We start from the raw sequence: 24,168 nt of genomic DNA on the forward strand, positions 1-24,168 counted from the left end.
GGTGTCTTTTTTTCCGCAGTACACTGTAAAAACTAAAGGAGCCTCAAATATCCTGTCGGATACTCAAGGAACTTCAAAATGTAATTTAAGTGCCTCAAAGCTCTTTCTCCTATAGTAGGGTTACTGGAGGAGCATTGACATTCTTTGAGGTTCTTGCTGGAACTTATGGGATCCTTTAAGCACTTTGTATTTAGTTCAGAGGTTCTGGAGTCACCTTTTCATTACCATGAGACCTCGAAGTGCTTTGGGGGAAAATAGAGGAACTTGAATGCGATAAAAGGGTTATTGGAAGATCTTTTAACATTTAAGTGGTTCCTGGAAGATCTCTTATGTTAAAGCCAGCATCTGGAGGAACCCAATGGTTCTGTGAGGCCAGAATGAGAATATTGTTATCCTATTATTATTATTATAGGCTACTTAAGTTTGATTCAGTATAGCCTACATACCCAGGTGAAAAAAGACGTAGCCTACTATTAAAAATGTACTTGAGTGTGTTTTTAGTAGGCCTACAATACAAATATACTTTAATGCATTTTTAATACATTTAACAGTAGCCTACGTCTTTTTCACCTAGGTAGCTTACATTTATTTAGTATCTATAGGCCTATTTTGTTGATTAATTTAAACCTTAAACAACAACACTAAATTATAATAATATTAATAAGAATTCATTAATAGAGTAAAAATAATAATAGAGCAAATAATAGTAATAAAATAATAATTTTTACCTACTTCTTCATAAATTATTATTTGAAGAAGAAGAACTAGGAGGAGAAAAGTTTTATTCTGTCACGAAACTGCTGCTATTCCTCTGCTGTCGTCACTTCAGTGATCCTCGCGCTGCTCGCGCGCAACAAAGCTCAGCTGATCGACGTCATCGGGTAACGGCTCGTCCTCTCATCAAAGCTTCCGCCGTTTGATCGGCTCTCCGTTACAAGGTTTGTAAACTCGCCAAATAAATATAAATACAGAGTCTACTCACTATATATTCAAACACACATATATATAAACTAAATTGATTATACATTACTACTTTTTTACAGTGTTTACCACTCGTTTATTGCACAGTATCTGGTATGAAGGTTTTAGCCGCGATGCTAACTACGTTGATCTAACGTAAGTTAATGAACAAATGGAAATTATTGACTTATTGTCTTAGATTGATTTAGTCATTCAATTCAACATATTCTGTAAAACTGTGTCTTCAAATTGCTGAGATAGCCTAACTAATGTAGCTGATTCCTGCTGTCGTCATTGGCGTTTGTTATGAATAACAAAAGCAGGTTAATATAGTTTGGTCTGTTTTTGTTTAGCCTAACTTTACTTACTACATGTGCCCTCATTCTCTCAAATACCATTTTAAAGCCATTTACTGGTCAAAATAAATATTATGTTGTGAATAATCAGCTTTGTTCTTTTGTTTCCCCAGAACAACCAGTACATTTCTAAAATAATCTGAACATTTCAGAGGCAACATTGAATTACAGTAAGTTACCTATACACCACATGCAGGTACTTTATTACTATGAACTTTCTCTGTGTGAAATTGTATTGTTTGACTGTGTACTTTTTTAATAAGTTATTCTCTGAAAATCTTCCCTCATGCTCTCAAATCTCATTCATGTTACTCAGAAAAATAATATCACAGGTTTGGAGCTAATAATGCTATGCATTTTTTATAGGCTATACCTTAATCATATGCATTTGAATATAAGACATTTGAACCCTGAATTATAACTTAAAGTTTAGTCTTTTTCGACAAAAAAAAAAAGGAAAAAGCTATTATATGACTTCAGAAGACTTACAACACAACTCATAACACATGAGTTGTGAACTCATTGACTATTTTTAGGATCTTTTCTGGGACATTTTTGGAGCTTAACCATTTTTACATAAATTGTTGCATTGAATTGAACTAGACAAGTGTACATAAGAATAGTTTGAATGAATTACAAAAAAAATTTATGCTTGTGTTTCATGCAGTGATATTGAATGGTGACGGGTTGCATTATGCCTGAGATCTGCTTTCGGGTTCCACAGACAGAAAGTCAAACAGGTTTGGAACGTCACAAGGCTGAGGAAATTATTTAATAACTTTAATAACCTTACTAACAGTAAATTTTGTACTTTGCAGGGATCTCGGTAAGCTGAAATACAAGTTTGATCAAGAATAAAAATCCTCCTGCAAATCACTGAAGTGCCTGGACCATCCACCAGAAAAGAGGAAAAGCAAACAGAAAATGAAGCTGATGCACCTTTTCACTTTTCTAACTCGTTAAGTACCTCATGTGTCCCTTGTGAAGATTTTATAATTGATTGCATTTTATGTTGCAGCGAGTAAAGGTGCATCACATTTGTGAATTTCGTGAAATTACACAGCAAAAAGACAAAATTGCTGATCGTGTGGATTCTTATTGAAATGACTGAATTCACCAGTGAACATTCACAGAACAACAGATCATTTTACTACACCTTAACTCTGTTCAAATGGAAAATGTTTTCTGCTTGTTGTGACAAAAGGAATACTGTTTCCGGGTCGAAGCCTCTACTTCTACTTTCTCTATCTTGTTTCTAGATATTGAGAATACTCAACAACCATTTATGGGAACTGTTGATTCAAGTCACACATTTAAGCTTTTCAAAAGGCATAGTGTGCATTTCAGTCTCCAGTCTCACGGCATCCCAGACTTCAACATTTTATGATTCAAAATAGCTGAATAACTAACCATCTGAGATTTCGGAATAGAGATAAAGGTTAGGATCCTAATTTTCAGCAATATTACAGCACAATGAGTGTATATTAGCACTGTTTGTTGTTTGTTTTTGGCATCTGATAGTGCTTTTGGACTTGGAAACAGTGACGTCAGACTTAACAAGCAGACTGAAACACATGTTTTAAAATTAAGTGAAGATGGACATTTTTAATTAGTCAAAATTGTAATTTTTTACATTGATTTATTACATGGAACATGTGTTTTCCATGCATTTTGATGAGATGTCTTTTCTTGTGTAGCCTATTGTGGTTGATTATTCATGTTACTTATGTATTATACTATTTTTTTTGTGTGTGTGTATTCATTGATATTAATCTATTACTAGCTTTTTTTTTCAAGTGCATGTATGTATTAAAATGGATCTAAAATATGTAATAAACAATTCTTATTTTGTATTTGGTTCAGTTTGTTTATTATAATAGAAGTTAATGGTGGTAACCATAGTAACAACATGAAATTAATTTAATACAAATAAAATAAAATTGAAATTTGGTTCCTGGAGGCACCCACAGTGGTTCCACACAGTGCCTTATATAAGAGTTCCTCAGGAAACCTGTGTGGTTCCTCAGAGAACCGCCCCTTTTTAAAGGGTGCCTAGAGGATCTACAGACGGTTCCGCCGGTGTGGCAAAGTGAAGAACCCCAAAAGGTTCCTCCAGGCACCTTTTATTTTTACAGTGTAGTTTCAATTTTGATATTTTTAGGTCAAACCGTTCTTGTCTGTCAGTCATATAATGCAGGTCTATGGTCATTATCTCAAAACACAAGCACAGAGTCCAAATTAAAACAATTCCCCGTCGTCCAAATTAAACAATTCCCCATCGTAAGTACACATTGATGGCCTAAGACACGAAACGAGCGGTTTGTGTGAGAAAACGAACAGTATTTATATCGTTTTTACCTTTTATACGCAGCCATGTCGAAGTGATCTGATCTGACGTGGACGCAGACTGGTGCATAGATATATACACACTAGATGTCGCCTTGTCTACGGCAGTTCATTGGAACGAATGTCTTAAAGGCGACATCTAGTGTATATATCTATGCACCAGTCTGCGTACACGTCAGATCAGATCACTTCGACATGGCTGCGTATAAAAGGTAAAAACGATATAAATACTGTTCGTTTTCTCACACAAACCGCTCGTTTCGTGTCTTAGGCCATCAATGTGTACTTACGATGGGGAATTGTTTAATTTGGACGACGGGGAATTGTTTTAATTTGGACTCTGTGCTTGTGTTTTGAGATAATGACCATAGACCTGCATTGACTGTCAGACAAGAACGGTTTGACCTAAAAATATCAAAATTGAAACTACTGCGGAAAAAAAGACACCTACATCTTGGATGCCCTTGAGGTAAGCTAAAACATACCAAAAATTAATTTCAAAGTGAACTATCCCTTTAAGCCTAATTATTCGAGACCACATGTAAAGCCTTTGGGCATCAGGCAATAATGTTCTCGAAAGGAATCAGTGGATGTATAGCCCTATAGATGTATGTCTATTCAGTAGTGGACTGAATAGCAAAGGTTTCAAATATGATATTATCATGTAGCATATGCCTACTTGTAATAATATAAAAAGTAACATGTACAAAGGTTATGAATATATAATAATACAAATTATGGGGTATACTGGAAAAATGGAATTGTGTGTGTGTGTGTGTGTGTGAGAGAGAGAGAGAGAGAGAGAGAGAGAGAGAGAGAGAGAGAGAGAGAGAGAGAGAGAGAGAGAGAGCGAGAGAGAGAGAGAGAGAGAGAGAGAGAGAGAGAGAGAGAGAGAGAGAGAGAGAGAGAGAGAGAGAGAGAGAGAGAGAGAGAGAGAGAGAGAGAGAGAGAGAGTGGCGTCCCCTGCTGGTTAAAGTGATGAACTAATTCTGTTTAATTTGTATTTATTATATTAGCTAAATTAATAGACGTGAACAGCAGAGGTCGCTAAAAGACTTCGTTCTGTGATGCAAGACATTTCTATTGTAGGCTTGTACAATTGTAAAAAATGTGGCTGCGATTAGTTATAACAACTTAAAATTTGTTGAGATAACTTAAATATCCAACTTAACTAAAGTTAACTAAACTTAATATTTTAAGTCAAGCATGAACACATACTTTTTAAAGTTGAAACAATGTTGGATTTTAAGTTGTAATAAATAATCGCAGCAATTTTTTTTACAGTGTACAATATAAAGTTACTGCGAGCCTGTGTGAGGTTATGAGAATATGATACAGCAAAAGTTGCCTATGTTCAGATTTAATATAGCCTAGCATACTGAAGACCTTTTTTACGAACTTTCCATTTAATATTCAATGTAAATGAAGGAGATAGTCTCTTTTACTTTCATTATTGATTTTTTGATAAACAGTTATTCAAATTAAATGTTTATTTAGGAAACTGTAATGTCAAATACATACGTCTCTATATGCTATTCGATTTCGTAATTATTCTGTAGTTTGCAACTCTCATAGGAGATCAGTTATTTGTCGAATTGGTGGATATATGAGAGAATATCCTCTCTTCTCAGATACAAAATTCTGTTCAGAATTCTCCAATGTACAAAAATATTAATTCATTAGCATGAATTATTTATTTCCATCATATACAATCTATGACATCCGATAACAATAATCGTTCTTTAAAAAACGTTGACTTATTACAATTTGTTAGGCTATTTTGTTGTTTCTATTTATTTATTTTTTCCAGCAAAATATTGTTTAGTCTTTGTAGATATTAGAAAAGAAAGTAGACTATGATATGCATCTCTTGGATGGACGTGGTTGAACCAACCCACAAACTTATCATCCAATAGCCTGCTAAGGGGTGTGGTGACGAAATGCATTTAAAAGTACATCTCTGAAACTCTCTCTTCACAGGATTCTTCAGCTTCTGTTAAAGGCGTTTAGTCTGAACATCTAAAGTCGGAAACATGGTTGAGTGGACAGATTTTGAGAGGGCCACCATCCAGGACGTCTTCTCCAAGATTAACTACGACGTTGTTGGTCCCCAAGCCCTGGCAAGGTATTGAGTCTTACTTTAACTTTAAGGCAGGCAACTAGTTTCGAAACTGAGCTCTGATAAAATGATTTCTTCTCATTGTGTTTCGTAGATGTCTTATCGTGTACCCCTGGACACAGCGGTACTTCGGCAATTTTGGAAACCTCTACAACGCCGCTGCCATCATGGGAAACCCCATGGTTGCTGCTCACGGTAAAACTGTGCTCGGTGGTCTGGACAGGGCTTTGAAGAACATGGACGACATCAAAGGCACCTATGCTGAACTAAGTGTGCTGCACTCCGAGAAGCTCCACGTCGATCCTGACAACTTCAAGGTAAGTTTGACGCTCAAGTAACGTTCATTAGTCTTGTTCTGGCTTCATTGTTCACGTATCTCGTCTGTGTATATATCACTGCTCTCTGTCCTCCCACAGCTTTTGGCTGACTGCTTAACCATCGTTGTTGCTGCACAAATGGGTGCTGGATTCACACCTGCAGTCCAGGCCGCTTTTCAGAAATTCATCGCCGTCGTGGTCTCCGCACTTGGAAGACAGTATCACTAGATACTAAACCTGCTTGTGCACAGAGGATCATCTGATGTTTAGAATATGATTTCTGAGTTTAAGCAAATAAATATTTCAATATTCAATATTCAGTGCATCATGTTTTCTTTCATATTCGCATCGCATGAATTCACTCTTTGTGTGTTTGGGATTGCTTCTGCTGCAGACAACCTTTGATTTGAAAATAAAACAATCCTTGGTAAAAACGTCTTATATTAAAATAGGCAGCAAGTTCGTGCATAACCTATTACGAACACCTCTCATAATAATATTGTTGAAATAACCGGTAACACTTTATTTTGATAGTCCACTTTAGACATTCTACTAGTAACTTTGCAACTATATGTCAACTAAATATCATTAGATTATTAGTAGACTGTCTGCCTAATATCTGCTAACACTTTATTTTGATGCTCCACCAACAGATATTCTACTGACTATAAGTAACTTGGCAACTACAATTCAACCCGAACCCTAACACCTAACCATAACCTAACAGTCTAATGACAGTCTACAAATAGCCTACTCTAATGAGAGTTAGTTGACATGTTGTTGCAAAGTTACTTATAGTTAGAAGAATGTCTAAAGTTGACTATCGAAATAAAGTGGAACCAAATAGCTTAATAAATGCAGATTAGTCCTATTTCAAGTTCTAATTAAACAACCACACAAAAGAATATGAACCACTTTATGTAGGCCCTACAGGATATAATATACATTCTGTCCTCAACACATTGTGCCATCTCAAACTAAAATTAATTTATATTTATACAGGGTATTGAAATATATTTTCAGAGTGGTTATGGAGTTTGAGAGTCTCACCGTTCATTTAGCCTTTACTATAGTTCAGGGAGCTCATTAGAAATAGATACAAATATTAACACAAAGACAAATATCATCTTTTCAATGTTCATTGAAAAATCATGATAATATTAGATGTTTTAATCGTCTACGATACAAACATAACCAAATACAATTTGCTCGTTGTTTCAGAGTTCACTGATGATGTTATTTTGATCAAATAGAATAATACGAATAATAATAATTTGATTTCAGGAAAAGTCCGTTATTTTAATAATGAGGGTTTATGATGGTAAAAGTGCTGATTCATAACCTCTAGGCCAAAATAATAATAATGATGATAATAATAATAATAATAATAATCGAATAAATGTTAATGTATTTTAATGGAAATAGCCTAAATAATAGAATGCACCAAATGAACAGTTTCGATGGGGTTTAACCCCATTAGTAATATTAGGTTTACATATTGCACGTTGAAAAATAACTTTAAATGTTCTTTCCGAGCGAGAGACGCATCATTTGTTAAATATAAAAATGGTTCACAATTGATGCAAAACAGAGCAGATTTGTTTCATGGGTTTATTAAACACGAATTTAGTTTTCAGCCTTCATCCTCTTTTTAGATTAGTTTAAAAGTCTAAAGTCTTTTACAAATGGTGTAAAAAAGTTCCGAAAAATTGTTTATCAATTAAATTTAATCAATATAATTTACTTCATTAAAAGCCAGACAGCAACATAGTGTCGGCCCAGATCCGGCCCACATCTGGACCCTGTGGAATCCACGTGTACCAGATGTGGGCCGGATTTGGGATGACATGCTGCTGTCAAAAAAAATTAAATAAAAAATAAGACTGGTAAAATGATCATTTGGACTTCAATCTGACTAATTTATTTGTTCTAGAAGTATTCAAAAGAAAATATTTGAGTAAGCTATATGTTATATGTGCATATTAATTTAAGCAATAGCTGATTTTATTTGATATTCAAATTTCGAATACTGTTGTAATACTAATCGTTCGGTCAGTTATAATTAAAATAAACTGCATGAGACGTCCATATCTGTGACTATATTTTACACTGATATTGATTTCATAGTTTATTTTTAATAAAAGTTTAACGACAAGAGCTCAGACCGACAGGCAAAATATTTTTTTAATAAGAGAATAGATTTATGTTGTAATGATCAATATTAGGCTATGTTAAAATACACAAACTATGCTTAAGGCTAAAAAATTATGAACCAATGTCTGGTCTCATGTTATGTTCATGTATTTGCTTGTTTATTTTTGTGGTTGTCTTATGTTTTATTATATTTTAAATACCAGATTTGTAGCCAAATCTGTTCATAATGAGTAGCCTAGGCTGTGCGACATAAAACAACATCACTTTCATGTTCATGATGGCAGTGAACAATATTTGTGTTCTGATATTACATTTCGTCTCTCTTCATTCGCTGATTGTCTTCTTGTTATGAAAACAAAGCGATGTTTTAATACATAATTTACTGACAAGCAGATATTGACAGGTTAATGACTTAAAATATGCAGCAAAGACGTTTCGTTAAGGTTTTTCATACTCGTTTATTGCATCATAATAAGACAGAAAGTTTATTCAGGCATCCGTCTGGTCTTGAACAACCATGCGCGCTCATCTGTACTTCTCGGCCAGAGCCAGAGACAAAGCAGAGAGGAACTTGTCCATAGCAACATGGGCCTCGGGAGTGAAATCGATGGGGAACAGAATGGCCAGAACCACGAGTATGTTGTGGGACAGAATCTATGGGAAAACACAGACAGCGAATTCAGGTTACCGCGACTACGAGAGTATGACCAAATTAAGACGAACTTTCATGCTTTTACCTTGAAATTGGCGGGATCAACTCGCAGCTGGAAAGCATGAAGCTCGCTGAGGTTCAGAAGTCCAGAAGTAAGGTCATCGATTTTGCTGACAGCCTCACCAACGCCACCCATCACAGTCTTCCCGTGCTTCCTCACTGGAGCAGAGCCGGGACTCAGGTCTTTCCAGTGAGAGAAATAGGTTTTGGTCTGTGGGTAGACCGCCAGCATCCTATAGGCAGACACGTTGAATTGAATTCCAGATAGACGCCAAGAGAAAACATTAAGCTATGACTATTAGCATATTACAGCACACCATAATAAACCTTACCTAGAAAGAGCATCATGTCCGATCTCGTCAGCTTTTCCTGAGACCTTGGCCCAAAGGGCTGTGACGGCAGCTTTGTCTTTGGCAGTGAGACTCATCGTGGAAGGATGACTTTAGTTTGCAGAAAACTTCTGTAGACTGCTGACAAGAGGACTGGCTGTTTTATACTGCCATGAGGAAGAAACACCCAAGACCCTCCTCACACCCCCAAAGATGACTTATCAAGCTTTGGAAGACTTGTCAACTTTTGAATGCCACACTTTATTTCACCATATACTTTGTAAAGCTGCATTTTTGTATTCACCTTTATTGAATTAACTAGCAATTAATTACATTTAATTTAATTTAATAATTTACCATCAATAGGCCCTACTTGTAATTAATTACAATATTACAATATAGCTGCAAGCCGCAATGACGTGCCCAAGCACTGGTGGTTTAAGACTTAAAAAAAAAAATCAAGAGTGTAAAATAGACACGCACACTAAAACACACATTCTTATGTGGACATACCACAGTTCAGGAGTTTGGTGTGTTGAATAAAACCATTAATTCAGCCACAATCCAGAAAAACACACACAGTAGGGATTAGAGGACTGAAGGAAATAGGCCTTGGGTTTATACTAACCGTGGCACAATCCAAAACATATTTCGGGGAATAACCTTTCACAGGTAAGACTGAATAGTTGTTTCTGGTTGTATTATATATTATGTATTTGGTCATAACATTATGTTGGCAGCTAGTTGACCACCACAGTCAGACTATAGCGATAATGCTATATAAAGGTAAGACTTTATAAGTTTGCATGATTATTATGAAGTCTCAGCTTAATGTTATAAACTAAACTAAATCGCAAGTGAGTCTTGCGTGCAGTGCAGTGAGCACGTGACTTTAACAGGACAGGTCAGGCTGTCAGAATTAGAGACAGAGCTAAACCCAGCCCGATCTCATGTTGGCTAAACCATGTCTTCAGTTACCCAACTCATCTCAAAAGAATAGGCGATTTATAGCTTGTCATCAAATGGTGGCTCATATATTTCTTCCATTTATATTTGTCTTTATCCAGTGGGAACCAGGACAACACAAACCTCAAGGAAGGCTGAAGAGAGCCTGTCATTGGACTGTTCTCTGAATTTCCATTCTGTATTTTACTTAGGCCTATAGTATATTATTGTAATGGTCACTATACTATTTTTGTTGACTATGCTATTCTACAGTTAAAACTATACTATTTGCTGTTATTATTAGTTGTTACAATACTTATATAGCCTGCTATAAACAAACATGTCAGCGAAAATGAAGAGGCAGAGATGTATAAAAATATTCTTTCAAAGGCTATGCATTTATATCTATATGCAATCGATAGCCTATCCTCCGATTACAATAATCGTTCTTTAAAAAATGTTGACTTATTAAATTAAGTTATTAACAGAATCCAGTGTCATTTGGCCTCTTGTTGTTTCAGACTATTGCTAAAATTAACTGTTTTAAGTTTAGTCTTTGTAGATATTAGAAAAGAAAGTAGACTATGCATCTCTTGAATGGACGTGGTTGAACCAACCCACAAACGTATCACCCAATAGCCTGCTAAGGGGTGTGGTGACGAAATGCATTTAAAAGTACATCTCTGAAATTCTCTCTTCACAGGATTCTTCAGCTTCTGTTAAAGGCATTTAGTCTGAACATCTAAAGTCGGAAACATGGTTGAGTGGACAGATTTTGAGAGGGCCACCATCCAGGACGTCTTCTCCAAGATTAACTACGACGTTGTTGGTCCCCAAGCCCTGGCAAGGTATTGAGTCTTACTTTAACTTTAAGGCAGGCAACTAGTTTCGAAACTGAGCTCTGATAAAATGATTTCTTCTCATTGTGTTTCGTAGATGTCTTATCGTGTACCCCTGGACACAGCGGTACTTCGGCAATTTTGGAAACCTCTACAACGCCGCTGCCATCATGGGAAACCCCATGGTTGCTGCTCACGGTAAAACTGTGCTCGGTGGTCTGGACAGGGCTTTGAAGAACATGGACGACATCAAAGGCACCTATGCTGAACTAAGTGTGCTGCACTCCGAGAAGCTCCACGTCGATCCTGACAACTTCAAGGTAAGTTTGACGCTCAAGTAACGTTCATTAATAGGCTATAGGTCTTGTTCTGGCTTCATTGTTCACGTATCTCGTCTGTGTATATATCACTGCTCTCTGTCCTCCCACAGCTTTTGGCTGACTGCTTAACCATCGTTGTTGCTGCACAAATGGGTGCTGGATTCACACCTGCAGTCCAGGCCGCTTTTCAGAAATTCATCGCCGTCGTGGTCTCTGCACTTGGAAGACAGTATCACTAGATACCAAACCTGCTTGTGCACAGAGGATCATCTGATGTTTAGAATATGTTCTTTTGAGTTTAAGCAAATAAATATTTCAATATTCAATATTACGTGCATTATGTGTTATTTTAAATTCACATGAATTCACTCTTTTTGGGATTGCTTCTGCTGCAGACAACAGTTGAGTCAAAAAAAAACTAATCAAATATTGATATTAAACTGTTTCTAACAGGTCATATTATTTTAAAATAGGCAGCAAGTGGGTACATGACCTAATATACTCCTCATAATACCAACGGTTGATCAAGTTCTATTAAAAAAACAAAAAAACAAACGAACAATTGTATGCACAAGATATACCTTCTGTCAAAGAATGTCCTCAACATTGCATTGTGCCATCTCAAACTAAAAGTAGGCCTGATTATGATGTTGAAATGCAAGTAGCCAACACTTTTTCACAGAGTTTTAGAGTTTTACTGTTCATTTAGTACCTAGTCCATGGAGCCATACAAATATGAACACAAATACAGAAGACTAATATCAGGTTTTCAATGTTAATGGGATAAAATCATGATAGCATTTGATGTTGATAGTAGCAACTAACAAACATAACCAAATACAATTTGCTCGTTTTTACAGAGTTCACTGATGATGTTATTTTGATCAAATATAATAATAAGAATTATACTTCATACTTGACGCAAAACAGAGATCATTTGTTCCTTGGGTTTGAAATCATATTAAAGACAGATTTAGATTTGCAAACGTCCTTCATCCTCTTTTTAAAATGGAAGTCCATCTGCCTCGTACAAATGCTGTAAAAAGTAGGCCTATCGAGAAATTGTTTTTACGTTTATCAGTTAAATTTAGTAACTATAATTTATTCCAATAAAAGTCAAAGAATCTCAAACAAAAACTTTAAGTAAAAGTGTATAATCGTTTGTGGCCTATAAAGTTGTACATTTGTTCTTAAAAAAAGAAAAAAAGTAGATTTCATTATTTTATTTTTATTTTTGTATTATATATTATTATTCTTTGATCAGAGTCCTCTCGTTGTTCAATATATAGGCCTACAGTTGTATAATCGCAATTCAACCCCCATTGCAAATCAGGTTTATTGGCAAAAATGTTTGACTTTCAGCTGTTTGCAATGAACAAATCAAACAAAAGTAATTGAAATAAGGCAACACAACAAATGTTTAAATTGGTTTCCACAAATTCAACTGATAATGCTTGTATTAAAAAATCCATGTTCATTGGATGGCAGTTCTAAATTATTAAATAGTCATAAACAATATTTGTGTTCTGGTGTGAGACGTACTGCGCCGTATCTCTCTCCATTTGCCAGCCTAATTGTCTTCACTTTATGACAACAATGCGATGTTTTAAAACATAATTTACTGACAAGCAGATACTGACAGGTAAAGGCCCAGGTGAATAGGGTAAAAAAACTAAAAACTAATAGGCAATAGATATCACCATACTTCCCCAGTTGATTGATTACATTAAAAATTGCAAACATTTCTGAAATGTTGTTTAAATATGCAAATGAGACAGGTTTATGGCTTGAAAAAATATGCAGCAAAGACATTTAGTTAAAGTTTTTCATACTTTATTGCATCATAATTAGACAGAATGTTTATACAGGCATCCGTCTGGTCTTGAACAACCATGCGCGCTCATCTGTACTTCTCGGCCAGAGCCAGAGACAAAGCAGAGAGGAACTTGTCCATAGCAACATGGGCCTCGGGAGTGAAATCGGTGGGGAACAGAATGGCCAGAACCACGAGTATGTTGTGGGACAGAATCTATGGGAAAACACAGACAGCGAATTCAGGTTACCGCGACTACGAGAGTATGACCAAATTAAGACGAACTTTCATGCTTTTACCTTGAAATTGGCGGGATCAACTCGCAGCTGGAAAGCATGAAGCTCGCTGAGGTTCAGAAGTCCAGAAGTAAGGTCATCGATTTTGCTGACAGCCTCACCAACGCCACCCATCACAGTCTTCCCGTGCTTCCTCACTGGAGCAGAGCCGGGACTCAGGTCTTTCCAGTGAGAGAAATAGGTTTTGGTCTGTGGGTAGACCGCCAGCATCCTATAGGCAGACACGTTGAATTGAATTCCAGATAGACGCCAAGAGAAAACATTAAGCTATGACTATTAGCATATTACAGCACACCATAATAAACCTTACCTAGAAAGAGCATCATGTCCGATCTCGTCAGCTTTTCCTGAGACCTTGGCCCAAAGGGCTGTGACGGCAGCTTTGTCTTTGGCAGTGAGACTCATCGTGGAAGGATGACTTTAGTTTGCAGAAAACTTCTGTAGACTGCTGACAAGAGGACTGGCTGTTTTATACTGCCATGAGGAAGAAACACCCAAGACCCTCCTCACACCCCCAAAGATGACTTATCAAGCTTTGGAAGACTTATCAACTTTTGAATGCCCCACTTTATTTTACAATATACTTTGTATAGCTGTATTTTTAATTCATTTTTATTCAATTATCTAGCAATTCATTCAATTGAAGTTAATTTAACAATTCACCATCAATCACTGGCGCCACCAACCACCCGGTCAAGAAAAAAAACAAGAGTGTAAAATAGACGCACACTAAAACACTTTCTTATGTGGACAACACAGATCAGGAGTTCGATGTGTTTATAAAACCAAAAATTCAGACACAATTCAGAAAAACCCCACAGGGCAGGGATTAGAGGACTGAAGAATATAGCCTATGCCTTGCAGCCTTGGGTTTATACAAACCGTGGCACAATCCAAAACATATTTCGGGGAATTACCTTTCATAGGTAAGATTGAATAGTCGTTTCTGGTTGTTGGTCCTAACATCATGTTGGCAGCTAGTTGACCACCACAGTCAGACTATTAATAGCTAGCGATAATGCTAGTTAGTAAGCTGAGACTTTAAAAGAAATAGAGTTTATATGATTCTAATGAAGTCTCAGCTTATAATGTTATAAACTAAACTAAATCGCAAGTGAGTCTTGCGTGCAGTACAGTGAGCACGTGACTTTAACAGGACAGGTCAGGCTGTCAGAATTAGAGACAGAGCTAAACCCAGCCCGATCTCATGTTGGCTAAACCATGTCTTCAGTTACCCAACTCATGTCCAAAGAATAGATGTTTTTTTTTTTTTTTTTTTTTTGCTTGTCATCTAATCGTGGCTCGTTTATATTTTTCTTCCATTATATTTTTCTTCCATTTATCTTTGTCTTCATCCAGTGGCAAGCAGGACAACTCAAACCTCAAGGAAGGCTGAAGAGAGAGCCAGTCCGTGGACGTACCTCCTGTATATTACTTAGGCCTATAGCCTATGTTATTGTAATACTACTTGTATTGTCACTACTCACTACTTCAGTAGGCCTAAGTATTTTATTGATATGTTATTCTACAGTTATAGGCTATGCACAGTCTTACCCGGTCCGATATGGCGGACTCCTTGACGGCGAAAAGTGGCAAATGAGGCGTCTTATGGCTCTCTAAGAGAGAAGAACCAAATTATTTTTCTAATAAACACGTCAGCGGAAAATGAAGAGGCAGAGATCTGAGAAAACATACTCTCTTTTCAGGTTACATTCTGTTGAACAGAATCCAGTCTCGTTTGGCCTTTTGCTGTTTCAGTTTATTTCTCGACAAACTGTTAGAATTAACTGTTTAAGTTTAGTTTTTGTAGATATTAGAAAAGTAAGTAGGCTATGATATGAATCTCTTGGATGGACGTGGTTGAAACAACCCACAAACTTATCACCCAATAGCCTGCTAAGGGGTGTGGCAACGAACAGCATTTAAAAGTACATCTCTGAAACTCTCTCTTCACAGGATTCTTCAGCTTCTGTTAAAGGCGTTTAGTCTGAACATCTAAAGTCGGAAACATGGTTGAGTGGACAGATTTTGAGAGGGCCACCATCCAGGACGTCTTCTCCAAGATTAACTACGACGTCGTTGGTCCCCAAGCCCTGGCAAGGTATTGAGTCTTAGCAATACTTTAACTTTAAGGCAGGCGACTAATTTTCAAACTGAGCTCTGATAAAATTATTTATTTTCATTGTGTTTCGTAGATGTCTTATCGTGTACCCCTGGACCCAGCGGTACTTCGGCAATTTTGGAAACCTCTACAACGCCGCTGCCATCATGGGAAACCCCATGGTTGCTGCTCACGGTAAAACTGTGCTCGGTGGTCTGGACAGGGCTTTGAAGAACATGGACGACATCAAAGGCACCTATGCTGAACTAAGTGTGCTGCACTCCGAGAAGCTCCACGTCGATCCTGACAACTTCAGGGTAAGTTTGACGCTCAAGTAACGTTCATTAGTCTTGTTCTGGCTTCATTGTTCACGTATCTCGTCTGTGTATATATCACTGCTCTCTGTCCTCCCACAGCTTTTGGCTGACTGCTTAACCATCGTTGTTGCTGCACAAATGGGTGCTGGATTCACACCTGCAGTCCAGGCCGCTTTTCAGAAATTCATCGCCGTCGTGGTCTCCGCACTTGGAAGACAGTATCACTAGATACTAAACCTGCTTGTGCACAGAGGATCATCTGCTGTTTAGAATATGATTTCTGAGTTTAAGCAAATAAATATTTCAATATTCAATATTCAGTGCATCATGTTTTCTTTCATATTCGCATCGCATGAACTCACTCTTTGTGTGTTTGGGATTGCTTCTGCTGCAGACAACATTTGATATGAAAATAAAACAAACCTTGATAACAACTGTTTCTAACAGATAAACGTATATTAAAATAGGCAGCAAATTCGTGCATAACCTAATCCGAACACCTCTCACAATAATACTTGAAATAACTTTAATAAATGCAGATTAGGTCCAGGTTATATTTCAAGTTCTATTTCAACAAACAGACGAAATAAAATGAACCATTTTATGCACAGGATGTAATATACATTCTGTCAAAGAATAGTGTCCTCAACATTGCATTGTGTCATCTCAAACTAAAATTAATTTGTAATTATATACAGGATGTTGAAATATATTTCAGAGATATAGTAGAGTTTGAGAGTTTACAGTTAATTTAGCCTTTGGCCTAAAGTCCAAGGAGCTTATCAGAAATAGATACAAATATTAACACAAATTCATGAAGATAAATTCATTTTTTTCAGCTTTTCAATGTTTATACATGTTGCAATATTTGATGTTTTAATCGTCTACGCTACAAACATAACCAAATACAATTTACTCGTCGTTGCAGAGTTCACTAATGATATAATGTTATTTTCATCAAATAGAATAATTACAATTAAAATAATAATTAGATCCTCTTTTTAAGTTGAAAGTCCATCCGTCTCGTACAAATTGTGTAAAAAAATATTTAAAAATTCCGAGAAATTGTTTTTACGTTTATCAATTAGTTTTGGTCAATATAATTTCTTTAATTAAATGTCAAAGTATCTCATACAAATAAGACTCATTTAATTTTGTACTTAAAGTTGACTAGTTTATTTGTTTTTAAAGTATTCAAAAGAAAAAAAGTATTAAAATATACAAAAATATTTTTGTAGCCTATTATTTATTATTCTACTTTGGTCAGAGTTCTCTCAATGTTGAATATGTATAGATTCAGGACACACCATTAAACCAAAGCCAATGAAACTTTTTACAGAAATATTTAAATATATTAAATGTTTGAGAGATTTTAGTAAGCTATTGTTATATGTGCATATTCATTTCAGCAAAGGCTGATTTTGTTTTTGTTTGTAAATACTAATCGACCGTGTTCACATTAAAATTAAAATTGAATTACAGGTTTCAATGATGGATATGTTTTAATTCAAATAAACTGCATAATACGTTCATCTGTGACTATATTTTACATATTAAATATGAATATATTAAATATAAATATTTTATTATTTTTAATAAAAGTTTAATGACAGGAGCTCAGAACGGCAAAATTATATAGTCGAGACGTCTATCTATCTATCTATCTATATATAGATATATATTATTTAATATAAATTATTAAATAAATATTAATAAATAGATTGTAACAATTAAAATTAAATAAATTGTAACAATTATATAACCCCCCAAAATTATAGACCGAGTAGAAATGTTACTCAATAAGGTTGAGCAATTATTTTGCAATGCTTGGTCATGTAAAGGTTTTAAAGTTTAAAGTTGTTTACCTTTATTTGCTTGTTTATTTGTTTATTGTTTCAGGTTTTATGTTTTATTTTATTTTAAACTTTGCCGTAAAACTGTTTACAATGGGTATCATTCTAAATCAGCATTATACTTTCATGTTCATGATGGCAGTCTTATAGAATGTATTAAACAGTTATAAACATTATTGGTGTTCTAATGTGAGACTGCGCAGTATCTCGTCTCTCTCCTTTCACTAATTGTCTTCATTTCATGACAACAAAGCGATGTTTTAAAACATTATTTTACTGACAAGCAGACACTGGTAAAGGCAAGACACCCCCGGTGAATAGGGTAAAAAAAATATATATATTAGGCATAGATATCACCATACTTCCCCAGTTGATTGATTACATTACAAATGGCAAACACCGAAATGTCGTTTAAATATGCAAATGCGGAAGGTTTATGACTTGATAAAATATGCAGCAAAGACATTTATTTAAAGTTTTTCATACTCGTTTATTGCATCAAAATAAGACAGAAAGTTTATTCAGGCATCCGTCTGGTCTTGAACAACCATGCGCGCTCATCTGTACTTCTCGGCCAGAGCCAGAGACAAAGCAGAGAGGAACTTGTCCATAGCAACATGGGCCTCGGGAGTGAAATCGGTGGGGAACAGAATGGCCAGAACCACGAGTATGTTGTGGGACAGAATCTATGGGAAAACACAGACAGCGAATTCAGGTTACCGCGACTACGAGAGTATGACCAAATTAAGACGAACTTTCATGCTTTTACCTTGAAATTGGCGGGATCAACTCGCAGCTGGAAAGCATGAAGCTCGCTGAGGTTCAGAAGTCCAGAAGTAAGGTCATCGATTTTGCTGACAGCCTCACCAACGCCACCCATCACAGTCTTCCCGTGCTTCCTCACTGGAGCAGAGCCGGGACTCAGGTCTTTCCAGTGAGAGAAATAGGTTTTGGTCTGTGGGTAGACCGCCAGCATCCTATAGGCAGACACGTTGAATTGAATTCCAGATAGACGCCAAGAGAAAACATTAAGCTATGACTATTAGCATATTACAGCACACCATAATAAACCTTACCTAGAAAGAGCATCATGTCCGATCTCGTCAGCTTTTCCTGAGACCTTGGCCCAAAGGGCTGTGACGGCAGCTTTGTCTTTGGCAGTGAGACTCATCGTGGAAGGATGACTTTAGTTTGCAGAAAACTTCTGTAGACTGCTGACAAGAGGACTGGCTGTTTTATACTGCCATGAGGAAGAAACACCCAAGACCCTCCTCACACCCCCAAAGATGACTTATCAAGCTTTGGAAGACTTATCAACTTTTGAATGCCCCACTTTATTTTACAATATACTTTGTATAGCTGTATTTTTAATTCATTTTTATTCAATTATCTAGCAATTCATTCAATTGAAGTTAATTTAACAATTCACCATCAATCACTGGCGCCACCAACCACCCGGTCAAGAAAAAAAACAAGAGTGTAAAATAGACGCACACTAAAACACTTTCTTATGTGGACAACACAGATCAGGAGTTCGATGTGTTTATAAAACCAAAAATTCAGACACAATTCAGAAAAACCCCACAGGGCAGGGATTAGAGGACTGAAGAATATAGCCTATGCCTTGCAGCCTTGGGTTTATACAAACCGTGGCACAATCCAAAACATATTTCGGGGAATTACCTTTCATAGGTAAGATTGAATAGTCGTTTCTGGTTGTTGGTCCTAACATCATGTTGGCAGCTAGTTGACCACCACAGTCAGACTATTAATAGCTAGCGATAATGCTAGTTAGTAAGCTGAGACTTTAAAAGAAATAGAGTTTATATGATTCTAATGAAGTCTCAGCTTATAATGTTATAAACTAAACTAAATCGCAAGTGAGTCTTGCGTGCAGTACAGTGAGCACGTGACTTTAACAGGACAGGTCAGGCTGTCAGAATTAGAGACAGAGCTAAACCCAGCCCGATCTCATGTTGGCTAAACCATGTCTTCAGTTACCCAACTCATGTCCAAAGAATAGATGTTTTTTTTTTTTTTTTTTTTTTGCTTGTCATCTAATCGTGGCTCGTTTATATTTTTCTTCCATTATATTTTTCTTCCATTTATCTTTGTCTTCATCCAGTGGCAAGCAGGACAACTCAAACCTCAAGGAAGGCTGAAGAGAGAGCCAGTCCGTGGACGTACCTCCTGTATATTACTTAGGCCTATAGCCTATGTTATTGTAATACTACTTGTATTGTCACTACTCACTACTTCAGTAGGCCTAAGTATTTTATTGATATGTTATTCTACAGTTATAGGCTATGCACAGTCTTACCCGGTCCGATATGGCGGACTCCTTGACGGCGAAAAGTGGCAAATGAGGCGTCTTATGGCTCTCTAAGAGAGAAGAACCAAATTATTTTTCTAATAAACACGTCAGCGGAAAATGAAGAGGCAGAGATCTGAGAAAACATACTCTCTTTTCAGGTTACATTCTGTTGAACAGAATCCAGTCTCGTTTGGCCTTTTGCTGTTTCAGTTTATTTCTCGACAAACTGTTAGAATTAACTGTTTAAGTTTAGTTTTTGTAGATATTAGAAAAGTAAGTAGGCTATGATATGAATCTCTTGGATGGACGTGGTTGAAACAACCCACAAACTTATCACCCAATAGCCTGCTAAGGGGTGTGGCAACGAACAGCATTTAAAAGTACATCTCTGAAACTCTCTCTTCACAGGATTCTTCAGCTTCTGTTAAAGGCGTTTAGTCTGAACATCTAAAGTCGGAAACATGGTTGAGTGGACAGATTTTGAGAGGGCCACCATCCAGGACGTCTTCTCCAAGATTAACTACGACGTCGTTGGTCCCCAAGCCCTGGCAAGGTATTGAGTCTTAGCAATACTTTAACTTTAAGGCAGGCGACTAATTTTCAAACTGAGCTCTGATAAAATTATTTATTTTCATTGTGTTTCGTAGATGTCTTATCGTGTACCCCTGGACCCAGCGGTACTTCGGCAATTTTGGAAACCTCTACAACGCCGCTGCCATCATGGGAAACCCCATGGTTGCTGCTCACGGTAAAACTGTGCTCGGTGGTCTGGACAGGGCTTTGAAGAACATGGACGACATCAAAGGCACCTATGCTGAACTAAGTGTGCTGCACTCCGAGAAGCTCCACGTCGATCCTGACAACTTCAGGGTAAGTTTGACGCTCAAGTAACGTTCATTAGTCTTGTTCTGGCTTCATTGTTCACGTATCTCGTCTGTGTATATATCACTGCTCTCTGTCCTCCCACAGCTTTTGGCTGACTGCTTAACCATCGTTGTTGCTGCACAAATGGGTGCTGGATTCACACCTGCAGTCCAGGCCGCTTTTCAGAAATTCATCGCCGTCGTGGTCTCCGCACTTGGAAGACAGTATCACTAGATACTAAACCTGCTTGTGCACAGAGGATCATCTGCTGTTTAGAATATGATTTCTGAGTTTAAGCAAATAAATATTTCAATATTCAATATTCAGTGCATCATGTTTTCTTTCATATTCGCATCGCATGAACTCACTCTTTGTGTGTTTGGGATTGCTTCTGCTGCAGACAACATTTGATATGAAAATAAAACAAACCTTGATAACAACTGTTTCTAACAGATAAACGTATATTAAAATAGGCAGCAAATTCGTGCATAACCTAATCCGAACACCTCTCACAATAATACTTGAAATAACTTTAATAAATGCAGATTAGGTCCAGGTTATATTTCAAGTTCTATTTCAACAAACAGACGAAATAAAATGAACCATTTTATGCACAGGATGTAATATACATTCTGTCAAAGAATAGTGTCCTCAACATTGCATTGTGTCATCTCAAACTAAAATTAATTTGTAATTATATACAGGATGTTGAAATATATTTCAGAGATATAGTAGAGTTTGAGAGTTTACAGTTAATTTAGCCTTTGGCCTAAAGTCCAAGGAGCTTATCAGAAATAGATACAAATATTAACACAAATTCATGAAGATAAATTCATTTTTTTCAGCTTTTCAATGTTTATACATGTTGCAATATTTGATGTTTTAATCGTCTACGCTACAAACATAACCAAATACAATTTACTCGTCGTTGCAGAGTTCACTAATGATATAATGTTATTTTCATCAAATAGAATAATTACAATTAAAATAATAATTAGATCCTCTTTTTAAGTTGAAAGTCCATCCGTCTCGTACAAATTGTGTAAAAAAATATTTAAAAATTCCGAGAAATTGTTTTTACGTTTATCAATTAGTTTTGGTCAATATAATTTCTTTAATTAAATGTCAAAGTATCTCATACAAATAAGACTCATTTAATTTTGTACTTAAAGTTGACTAGTTTATTTGTTTTTAAAGTATTCAAAAGAAAAAAAGTATTAAAATATACAAAAATATTTTTGTAGCCTATTATTTATTATTCTACTTTGGTCAGAGTTCTCTCAATGTTGAATATGTATAGATTCAGGACACACCATTAAACCAAAGCCAATGAAACTTTTTACAGAAATATTTAAATATATTAAATGTTTGAGAGATTTTAGTAAGCTATTGTTATATGTGCATATTCATTTCAGCAAAGGCTGATTTTGTTTTTGTTTGTAAATACTAATCGACCGTGTTCACATTAAAATTAAAATTGAATTACAGGTTTCAATGATGGATATGTTTTAATTCAAATAAACTGCATAATACGTTCATCTGTGACTATATTTTACATATTAAATATGAATATATTAAATATAAATATTTTATTATTTTTAATAAAAGTTTAATGACAGGAGCTCAGAACGGCAAAATTATATAGTCGAGACGTCTATCTATCTATCTATCTATATATAGATATATATTATTTAATATAAATTATTAAATAAATATTAATAAATAGATTGTAACAATTAAAATTAAATAAATTGTAACAATTATATAACCCCCCAAAATTATAGACCGAGTAGAAATGTTACTCAATAAGGTTGAGCAATTATTTTGCAATGCTTGGTCATGTAAAGGTTTTAAAGTTTAAAGTTGTTTACCTTTATTTGCTTGTTTATTTGTTTATTGTTTCAGGTTTTATGTTTTATTTTATTTTAAACTTTGCCGTAAAACTGTTTACAATGGGTATCATTCTAAATCAGCATTATACTTTCATGTTCATGATGGCAGTCTTATAGAATGTATTAAACAGTTATAAACATTATTGGTGTTCTAATGTGAGACTGCGCAGTATCTCGTCTCTCTCCTTTCACTAATTGTCTTCATTTCATGACAACAAAGCGATGTTTTAAAACATTATTTTACTGACAAGCAGACACTGGTAAAGGCAAGACACCCCCGGTGAATAGGGTAAAAAAAATATATATATTAGGCATAGATATCACCATACTTCCCCAGTTGATTGATTACATTACAAATGGCAAACACCGAAATGTCGTTTAAATATGCAAATGCGGAAGGTTTATGACTTGATAAAATATGCAGCAAAGACATTTATTTAAAGTTTTTCATACTCGTTTATTGCATCAAAATAAGACAGAAAGTTTATTCAGGCATCCGTCTGGTCTTGAACAACCATGCGCGCTCATCTGTACTTCTCGGCCAGAGCCAGAGACAAAGCAGAGAGGAACTTGTCCATAGCAACATGGGCCTCGGGAGTGAAATCGGTGGGGAACAGAATGGCCAGAACCACGAGTATGTTGTGGGACAGAATCTATGGGAAAACACAGACAGCGAATTCAGGTTACCGCGACTACGAGAGTATGACCAAATTAAGACGAACTTTCATGCTTTTACCTTGAAATTGGCGGGATCAACTCGCAGCTGGAAAGCATGAAGCTCGCTGAGGTTCAGAAGTCCAGAAGTAAGGTCATCGATTTTGCTGACAGCCTCACCAACGCCACCCATCACAGTCTTCCCGTGCTTCCTCACTGGAGCAGAGCCGGGACTCAGGTCTTTCCAGTGAGAGAAATAGGTTTTGGTCTGTGGGTAGACCGCCAGCATCCTATAGGCAGACACGTTGAATTGAATTCCAGATAGACGCCAAGAGAAAACATTAAGCTATGACTATTAGCATATTACAGCACACCATAATAAACCTTACCTAGAAAGAGCATCATGTCCGATCTCGTCAGCTTTTCCTGAGACCTTGGCCCAAAGGGCTGTGACGGCAGCTTTGTCTTTGGCAGTGAGACTCATCGTGGAAGGATGACTTTAGTTTGCAGAAAACTTCTGTAGACTGCTGACAAGAGGACTGGCTGTTTTATACTGCCATGAGGAAGAAACACCCAAGACCCTCCTCACACCCCCAAAGATGACTTATCAAGCTTTGGAAGACTTATCAACTTTTGAATGCCCCACTTTATTTTACAATATACTTTG

General features: G+C 36.2%; 8 protein-coding genes and 1 long non-coding RNA gene across 10 annotated transcripts; 5 read left to right on the top strand and 4 right to left on the bottom strand.

The window, feature by feature from the left end:
• Positions 1–869: 869 nt before the first annotated feature.
• On the top strand, positions 870–3,014 carry LOC309510616. 2 transcript variants are annotated; one of them, XR_014210401.1, is made up of 4 exons: positions 870–938; positions 1,430–1,486; positions 1,984–2,056; positions 2,135–3,014. It is a non-coding gene; the product is annotated as an uncharacterized lncRNA (long non-coding RNA). The 2 variants fall into 2 exon arrangements; XR_014210400.1 differs by having other exon boundaries at positions 1,984–3,014.
• A 2,628-nt stretch (positions 3,015–5,642) lies between these two features.
• On the top strand, positions 5,643–6,412 carry LOC309513872 (hemoglobin subunit beta). The gene is made up of 3 exons (XM_082189961.1): positions 5,643–5,787; positions 5,876–6,098; positions 6,198–6,412. Exons 1-3 carry the CDS (start codon positions 5,696–5,698, stop codon positions 6,324–6,326), a joined length of 444 nt encoding a protein of 147 aa, XP_082046087.1. The 5' UTR covers positions 5,643–5,695; the 3' UTR covers positions 6,327–6,412.
• Positions 6,413–8,711: 2,299 nt separating this feature from the next.
• On the bottom strand, positions 8,712–9,447 carry LOC309497045 (hemoglobin subunit alpha-1-like). The gene is made up of 3 exons (XM_082167306.1): positions 9,297–9,447; positions 8,990–9,197; positions 8,712–8,906 (listed from the first exon to the last, which is right to left on the bottom strand). The coding sequence occupies exons 1-3, from the start codon at positions 9,389–9,391 to the stop codon at positions 8,778–8,780; spliced, it is 432 nt and encodes a 143-aa protein (XP_082023432.1). The 5' UTR covers positions 9,392–9,447; the 3' UTR covers positions 8,712–8,777.
• Positions 9,448–10,966: 1,519 nt separating this feature from the next.
• LOC309508506 (hemoglobin subunit beta) lies at positions 10,967–11,723 on the top strand. Its single transcript, XM_082183150.1, has 3 exons — positions 10,967–11,086; positions 11,175–11,397; positions 11,508–11,723. The coding sequence occupies exons 1-3, from the start codon at positions 10,995–10,997 to the stop codon at positions 11,634–11,636; spliced, it is 444 nt and encodes a 147-aa protein (XP_082039276.1). The 5' UTR covers positions 10,967–10,994; the 3' UTR covers positions 11,637–11,723.
• A 1,512-nt stretch (positions 11,724–13,235) lies between these two features.
• LOC309473831 (hemoglobin subunit alpha-1-like) lies at positions 13,236–13,956 on the bottom strand. Its single transcript, XM_082136028.1, has 3 exons — positions 13,817–13,956; positions 13,510–13,717; positions 13,236–13,426 (listed from the first exon to the last, which is right to left on the bottom strand). Exons 1-3 carry the CDS (start codon positions 13,909–13,911, stop codon positions 13,298–13,300), a joined length of 432 nt encoding a protein of 143 aa, XP_081992154.1. The 5' UTR covers positions 13,912–13,956; the 3' UTR covers positions 13,236–13,297.
• Positions 13,957–15,474: 1,518 nt separating this feature from the next.
• LOC309508410 (hemoglobin subunit beta-like) lies at positions 15,475–16,230 on the top strand. The gene is made up of 3 exons (XM_082183035.1): positions 15,475–15,607; positions 15,702–15,924; positions 16,024–16,230. Exons 1-3 carry the CDS (start codon positions 15,516–15,518, stop codon positions 16,150–16,152), a joined length of 444 nt encoding a protein of 147 aa, XP_082039161.1. The 5' UTR covers positions 15,475–15,515; the 3' UTR covers positions 16,153–16,230.
• Positions 16,231–18,244: 2,014 nt separating this feature from the next.
• LOC309505599 (hemoglobin subunit alpha-1-like) lies at positions 18,245–18,993 on the bottom strand. Its single transcript, XM_082179009.1, has 3 exons — positions 18,854–18,993; positions 18,547–18,754; positions 18,245–18,463 (listed from the first exon to the last, which is right to left on the bottom strand). The coding sequence occupies exons 1-3, from the start codon at positions 18,946–18,948 to the stop codon at positions 18,335–18,337; spliced, it is 432 nt and encodes a 143-aa protein (XP_082035135.1). The 5' UTR covers positions 18,949–18,993; the 3' UTR covers positions 18,245–18,334.
• A 1,518-nt stretch (positions 18,994–20,511) lies between these two features.
• LOC309508444 (hemoglobin subunit beta-like) lies at positions 20,512–21,268 on the top strand. Its single transcript, XM_082183084.1, has 3 exons — positions 20,512–20,644; positions 20,739–20,961; positions 21,061–21,268. Exons 1-3 carry the CDS (start codon positions 20,553–20,555, stop codon positions 21,187–21,189), a joined length of 444 nt encoding a protein of 147 aa, XP_082039210.1. The 5' UTR covers positions 20,512–20,552; the 3' UTR covers positions 21,190–21,268.
• A 2,013-nt stretch (positions 21,269–23,281) lies between these two features.
• Positions 23,282–24,030, bottom strand: LOC309505321 (hemoglobin subunit alpha-1-like). Its single transcript, XM_082178696.1, has 3 exons — positions 23,891–24,030; positions 23,584–23,791; positions 23,282–23,500 (listed from the first exon to the last, which is right to left on the bottom strand). The coding sequence occupies exons 1-3, from the start codon at positions 23,983–23,985 to the stop codon at positions 23,372–23,374; spliced, it is 432 nt and encodes a 143-aa protein (XP_082034822.1). The 5' UTR covers positions 23,986–24,030; the 3' UTR covers positions 23,282–23,371.
• Positions 24,031–24,168: the final 138 nt, after the last annotated feature.

This window comes from Leuciscus leuciscus, assembly GCF_965113295.1.
Source record: "Leuciscus leuciscus genome assembly, chromosome: 1".
In the NCBI taxonomy this organism is placed as follows: Eukaryota; Metazoa; Chordata; class Actinopteri; order Cypriniformes; family Leuciscidae; genus Leuciscus; species Leuciscus leuciscus.

What these genes read in the sequence shown, in the direction of transcription:
- LOC309508410 (XM_082183035.1), top strand. Translation starts at nt 15,516, where the DNA reads ATGGTTGAGTGGACAGATTTTGAGAGGGCCACCATCCAGGACGTCTTC. An exon ending in GGTCCCCAAGCCCTGGCAAG is followed by an intron (nt 15,608 to 15,701) that starts GTATTGAGTCTT and finishes TGTGTTTCGTAG; the next exon opens with ATGTCTTATCGTGTACCCCT. An exon ending in TCGATCCTGACAACTTCAGG is followed by an intron (nt 15,925 to 16,023) that starts GTAAGTTTGACG and finishes GTCCTCCCACAG; the next exon opens with CTTTTGGCTGACTGCTTAAC.
- LOC309508506 (XM_082183150.1), top strand. Translation starts at nt 10,995, where the DNA reads ATGGTTGAGTGGACAGATTTTGAGAGGGCCACCATCCAGGACGTCTTC. An exon ending in GGTCCCCAAGCCCTGGCAAG is followed by an intron (nt 11,087 to 11,174) that starts GTATTGAGTCTT and finishes TGTGTTTCGTAG; the next exon opens with ATGTCTTATCGTGTACCCCT. An exon ending in TCGATCCTGACAACTTCAAG is followed by an intron (nt 11,398 to 11,507) that starts GTAAGTTTGACG and finishes GTCCTCCCACAG; the next exon opens with CTTTTGGCTGACTGCTTAAC.
- LOC309505321 (XM_082178696.1), bottom strand. Translation starts at nt 23,985, where the DNA reads ATGAGTCTCACTGCCAAAGACAAAGCTGCCGTCACAGCCCTTTGGGCC. An exon ending in GGACATGATGCTCTTTCTAG is followed by an intron (nt 23,792 to 23,890) that starts GTAAGGTTTATT and finishes GTCTGCCTATAG; the next exon opens with GATGCTGGCGGTCTACCCAC. An exon ending in TTGATCCCGCCAATTTCAAG is followed by an intron (nt 23,501 to 23,583) that starts GTAAAAGCATGA and finishes GTTTTCCCATAG; the next exon opens with ATTCTGTCCCACAACATACT.
- LOC309508444 (XM_082183084.1), top strand. Translation starts at nt 20,553, where the DNA reads ATGGTTGAGTGGACAGATTTTGAGAGGGCCACCATCCAGGACGTCTTC. An exon ending in GGTCCCCAAGCCCTGGCAAG is followed by an intron (nt 20,645 to 20,738) that starts GTATTGAGTCTT and finishes TGTGTTTCGTAG; the next exon opens with ATGTCTTATCGTGTACCCCT. An exon ending in TCGATCCTGACAACTTCAGG is followed by an intron (nt 20,962 to 21,060) that starts GTAAGTTTGACG and finishes GTCCTCCCACAG; the next exon opens with CTTTTGGCTGACTGCTTAAC.
- LOC309505599 (XM_082179009.1), bottom strand. Translation starts at nt 18,948, where the DNA reads ATGAGTCTCACTGCCAAAGACAAAGCTGCCGTCACAGCCCTTTGGGCC. An exon ending in GGACATGATGCTCTTTCTAG is followed by an intron (nt 18,755 to 18,853) that starts GTAAGGTTTATT and finishes GTCTGCCTATAG; the next exon opens with GATGCTGGCGGTCTACCCAC. An exon ending in TTGATCCCGCCAATTTCAAG is followed by an intron (nt 18,464 to 18,546) that starts GTAAAAGCATGA and finishes GTTTTCCCATAG; the next exon opens with ATTCTGTCCCACAACATACT.
- LOC309473831 (XM_082136028.1), bottom strand. Translation starts at nt 13,911, where the DNA reads ATGAGTCTCACTGCCAAAGACAAAGCTGCCGTCACAGCCCTTTGGGCC. An exon ending in GGACATGATGCTCTTTCTAG is followed by an intron (nt 13,718 to 13,816) that starts GTAAGGTTTATT and finishes GTCTGCCTATAG; the next exon opens with GATGCTGGCGGTCTACCCAC. An exon ending in TTGATCCCGCCAATTTCAAG is followed by an intron (nt 13,427 to 13,509) that starts GTAAAAGCATGA and finishes GTTTTCCCATAG; the next exon opens with ATTCTGTCCCACAACATACT.
- LOC309513872 (XM_082189961.1), top strand. Translation starts at nt 5,696, where the DNA reads ATGGTTGAGTGGACAGATTTTGAGAGGGCCACCATCCAGGACGTCTTC. An exon ending in GGTCCCCAAGCCCTGGCAAG is followed by an intron (nt 5,788 to 5,875) that starts GTATTGAGTCTT and finishes TGTGTTTCGTAG; the next exon opens with ATGTCTTATCGTGTACCCCT. An exon ending in TCGATCCTGACAACTTCAAG is followed by an intron (nt 6,099 to 6,197) that starts GTAAGTTTGACG and finishes GTCCTCCCACAG; the next exon opens with CTTTTGGCTGACTGCTTAAC.
- LOC309497045 (XM_082167306.1), bottom strand. Translation starts at nt 9,391, where the DNA reads ATGAGTCTCACTGCCAAAGACAAAGCTGCCGTCACAGCCCTTTGGGCC. An exon ending in GGACATGATGCTCTTTCTAG is followed by an intron (nt 9,198 to 9,296) that starts GTAAGGTTTATT and finishes GTCTGCCTATAG; the next exon opens with GATGCTGGCGGTCTACCCAC. An exon ending in TTGATCCCGCCAATTTCAAG is followed by an intron (nt 8,907 to 8,989) that starts GTAAAAGCATGA and finishes GTTTTCCCATAG; the next exon opens with ATTCTGTCCCACAACATACT.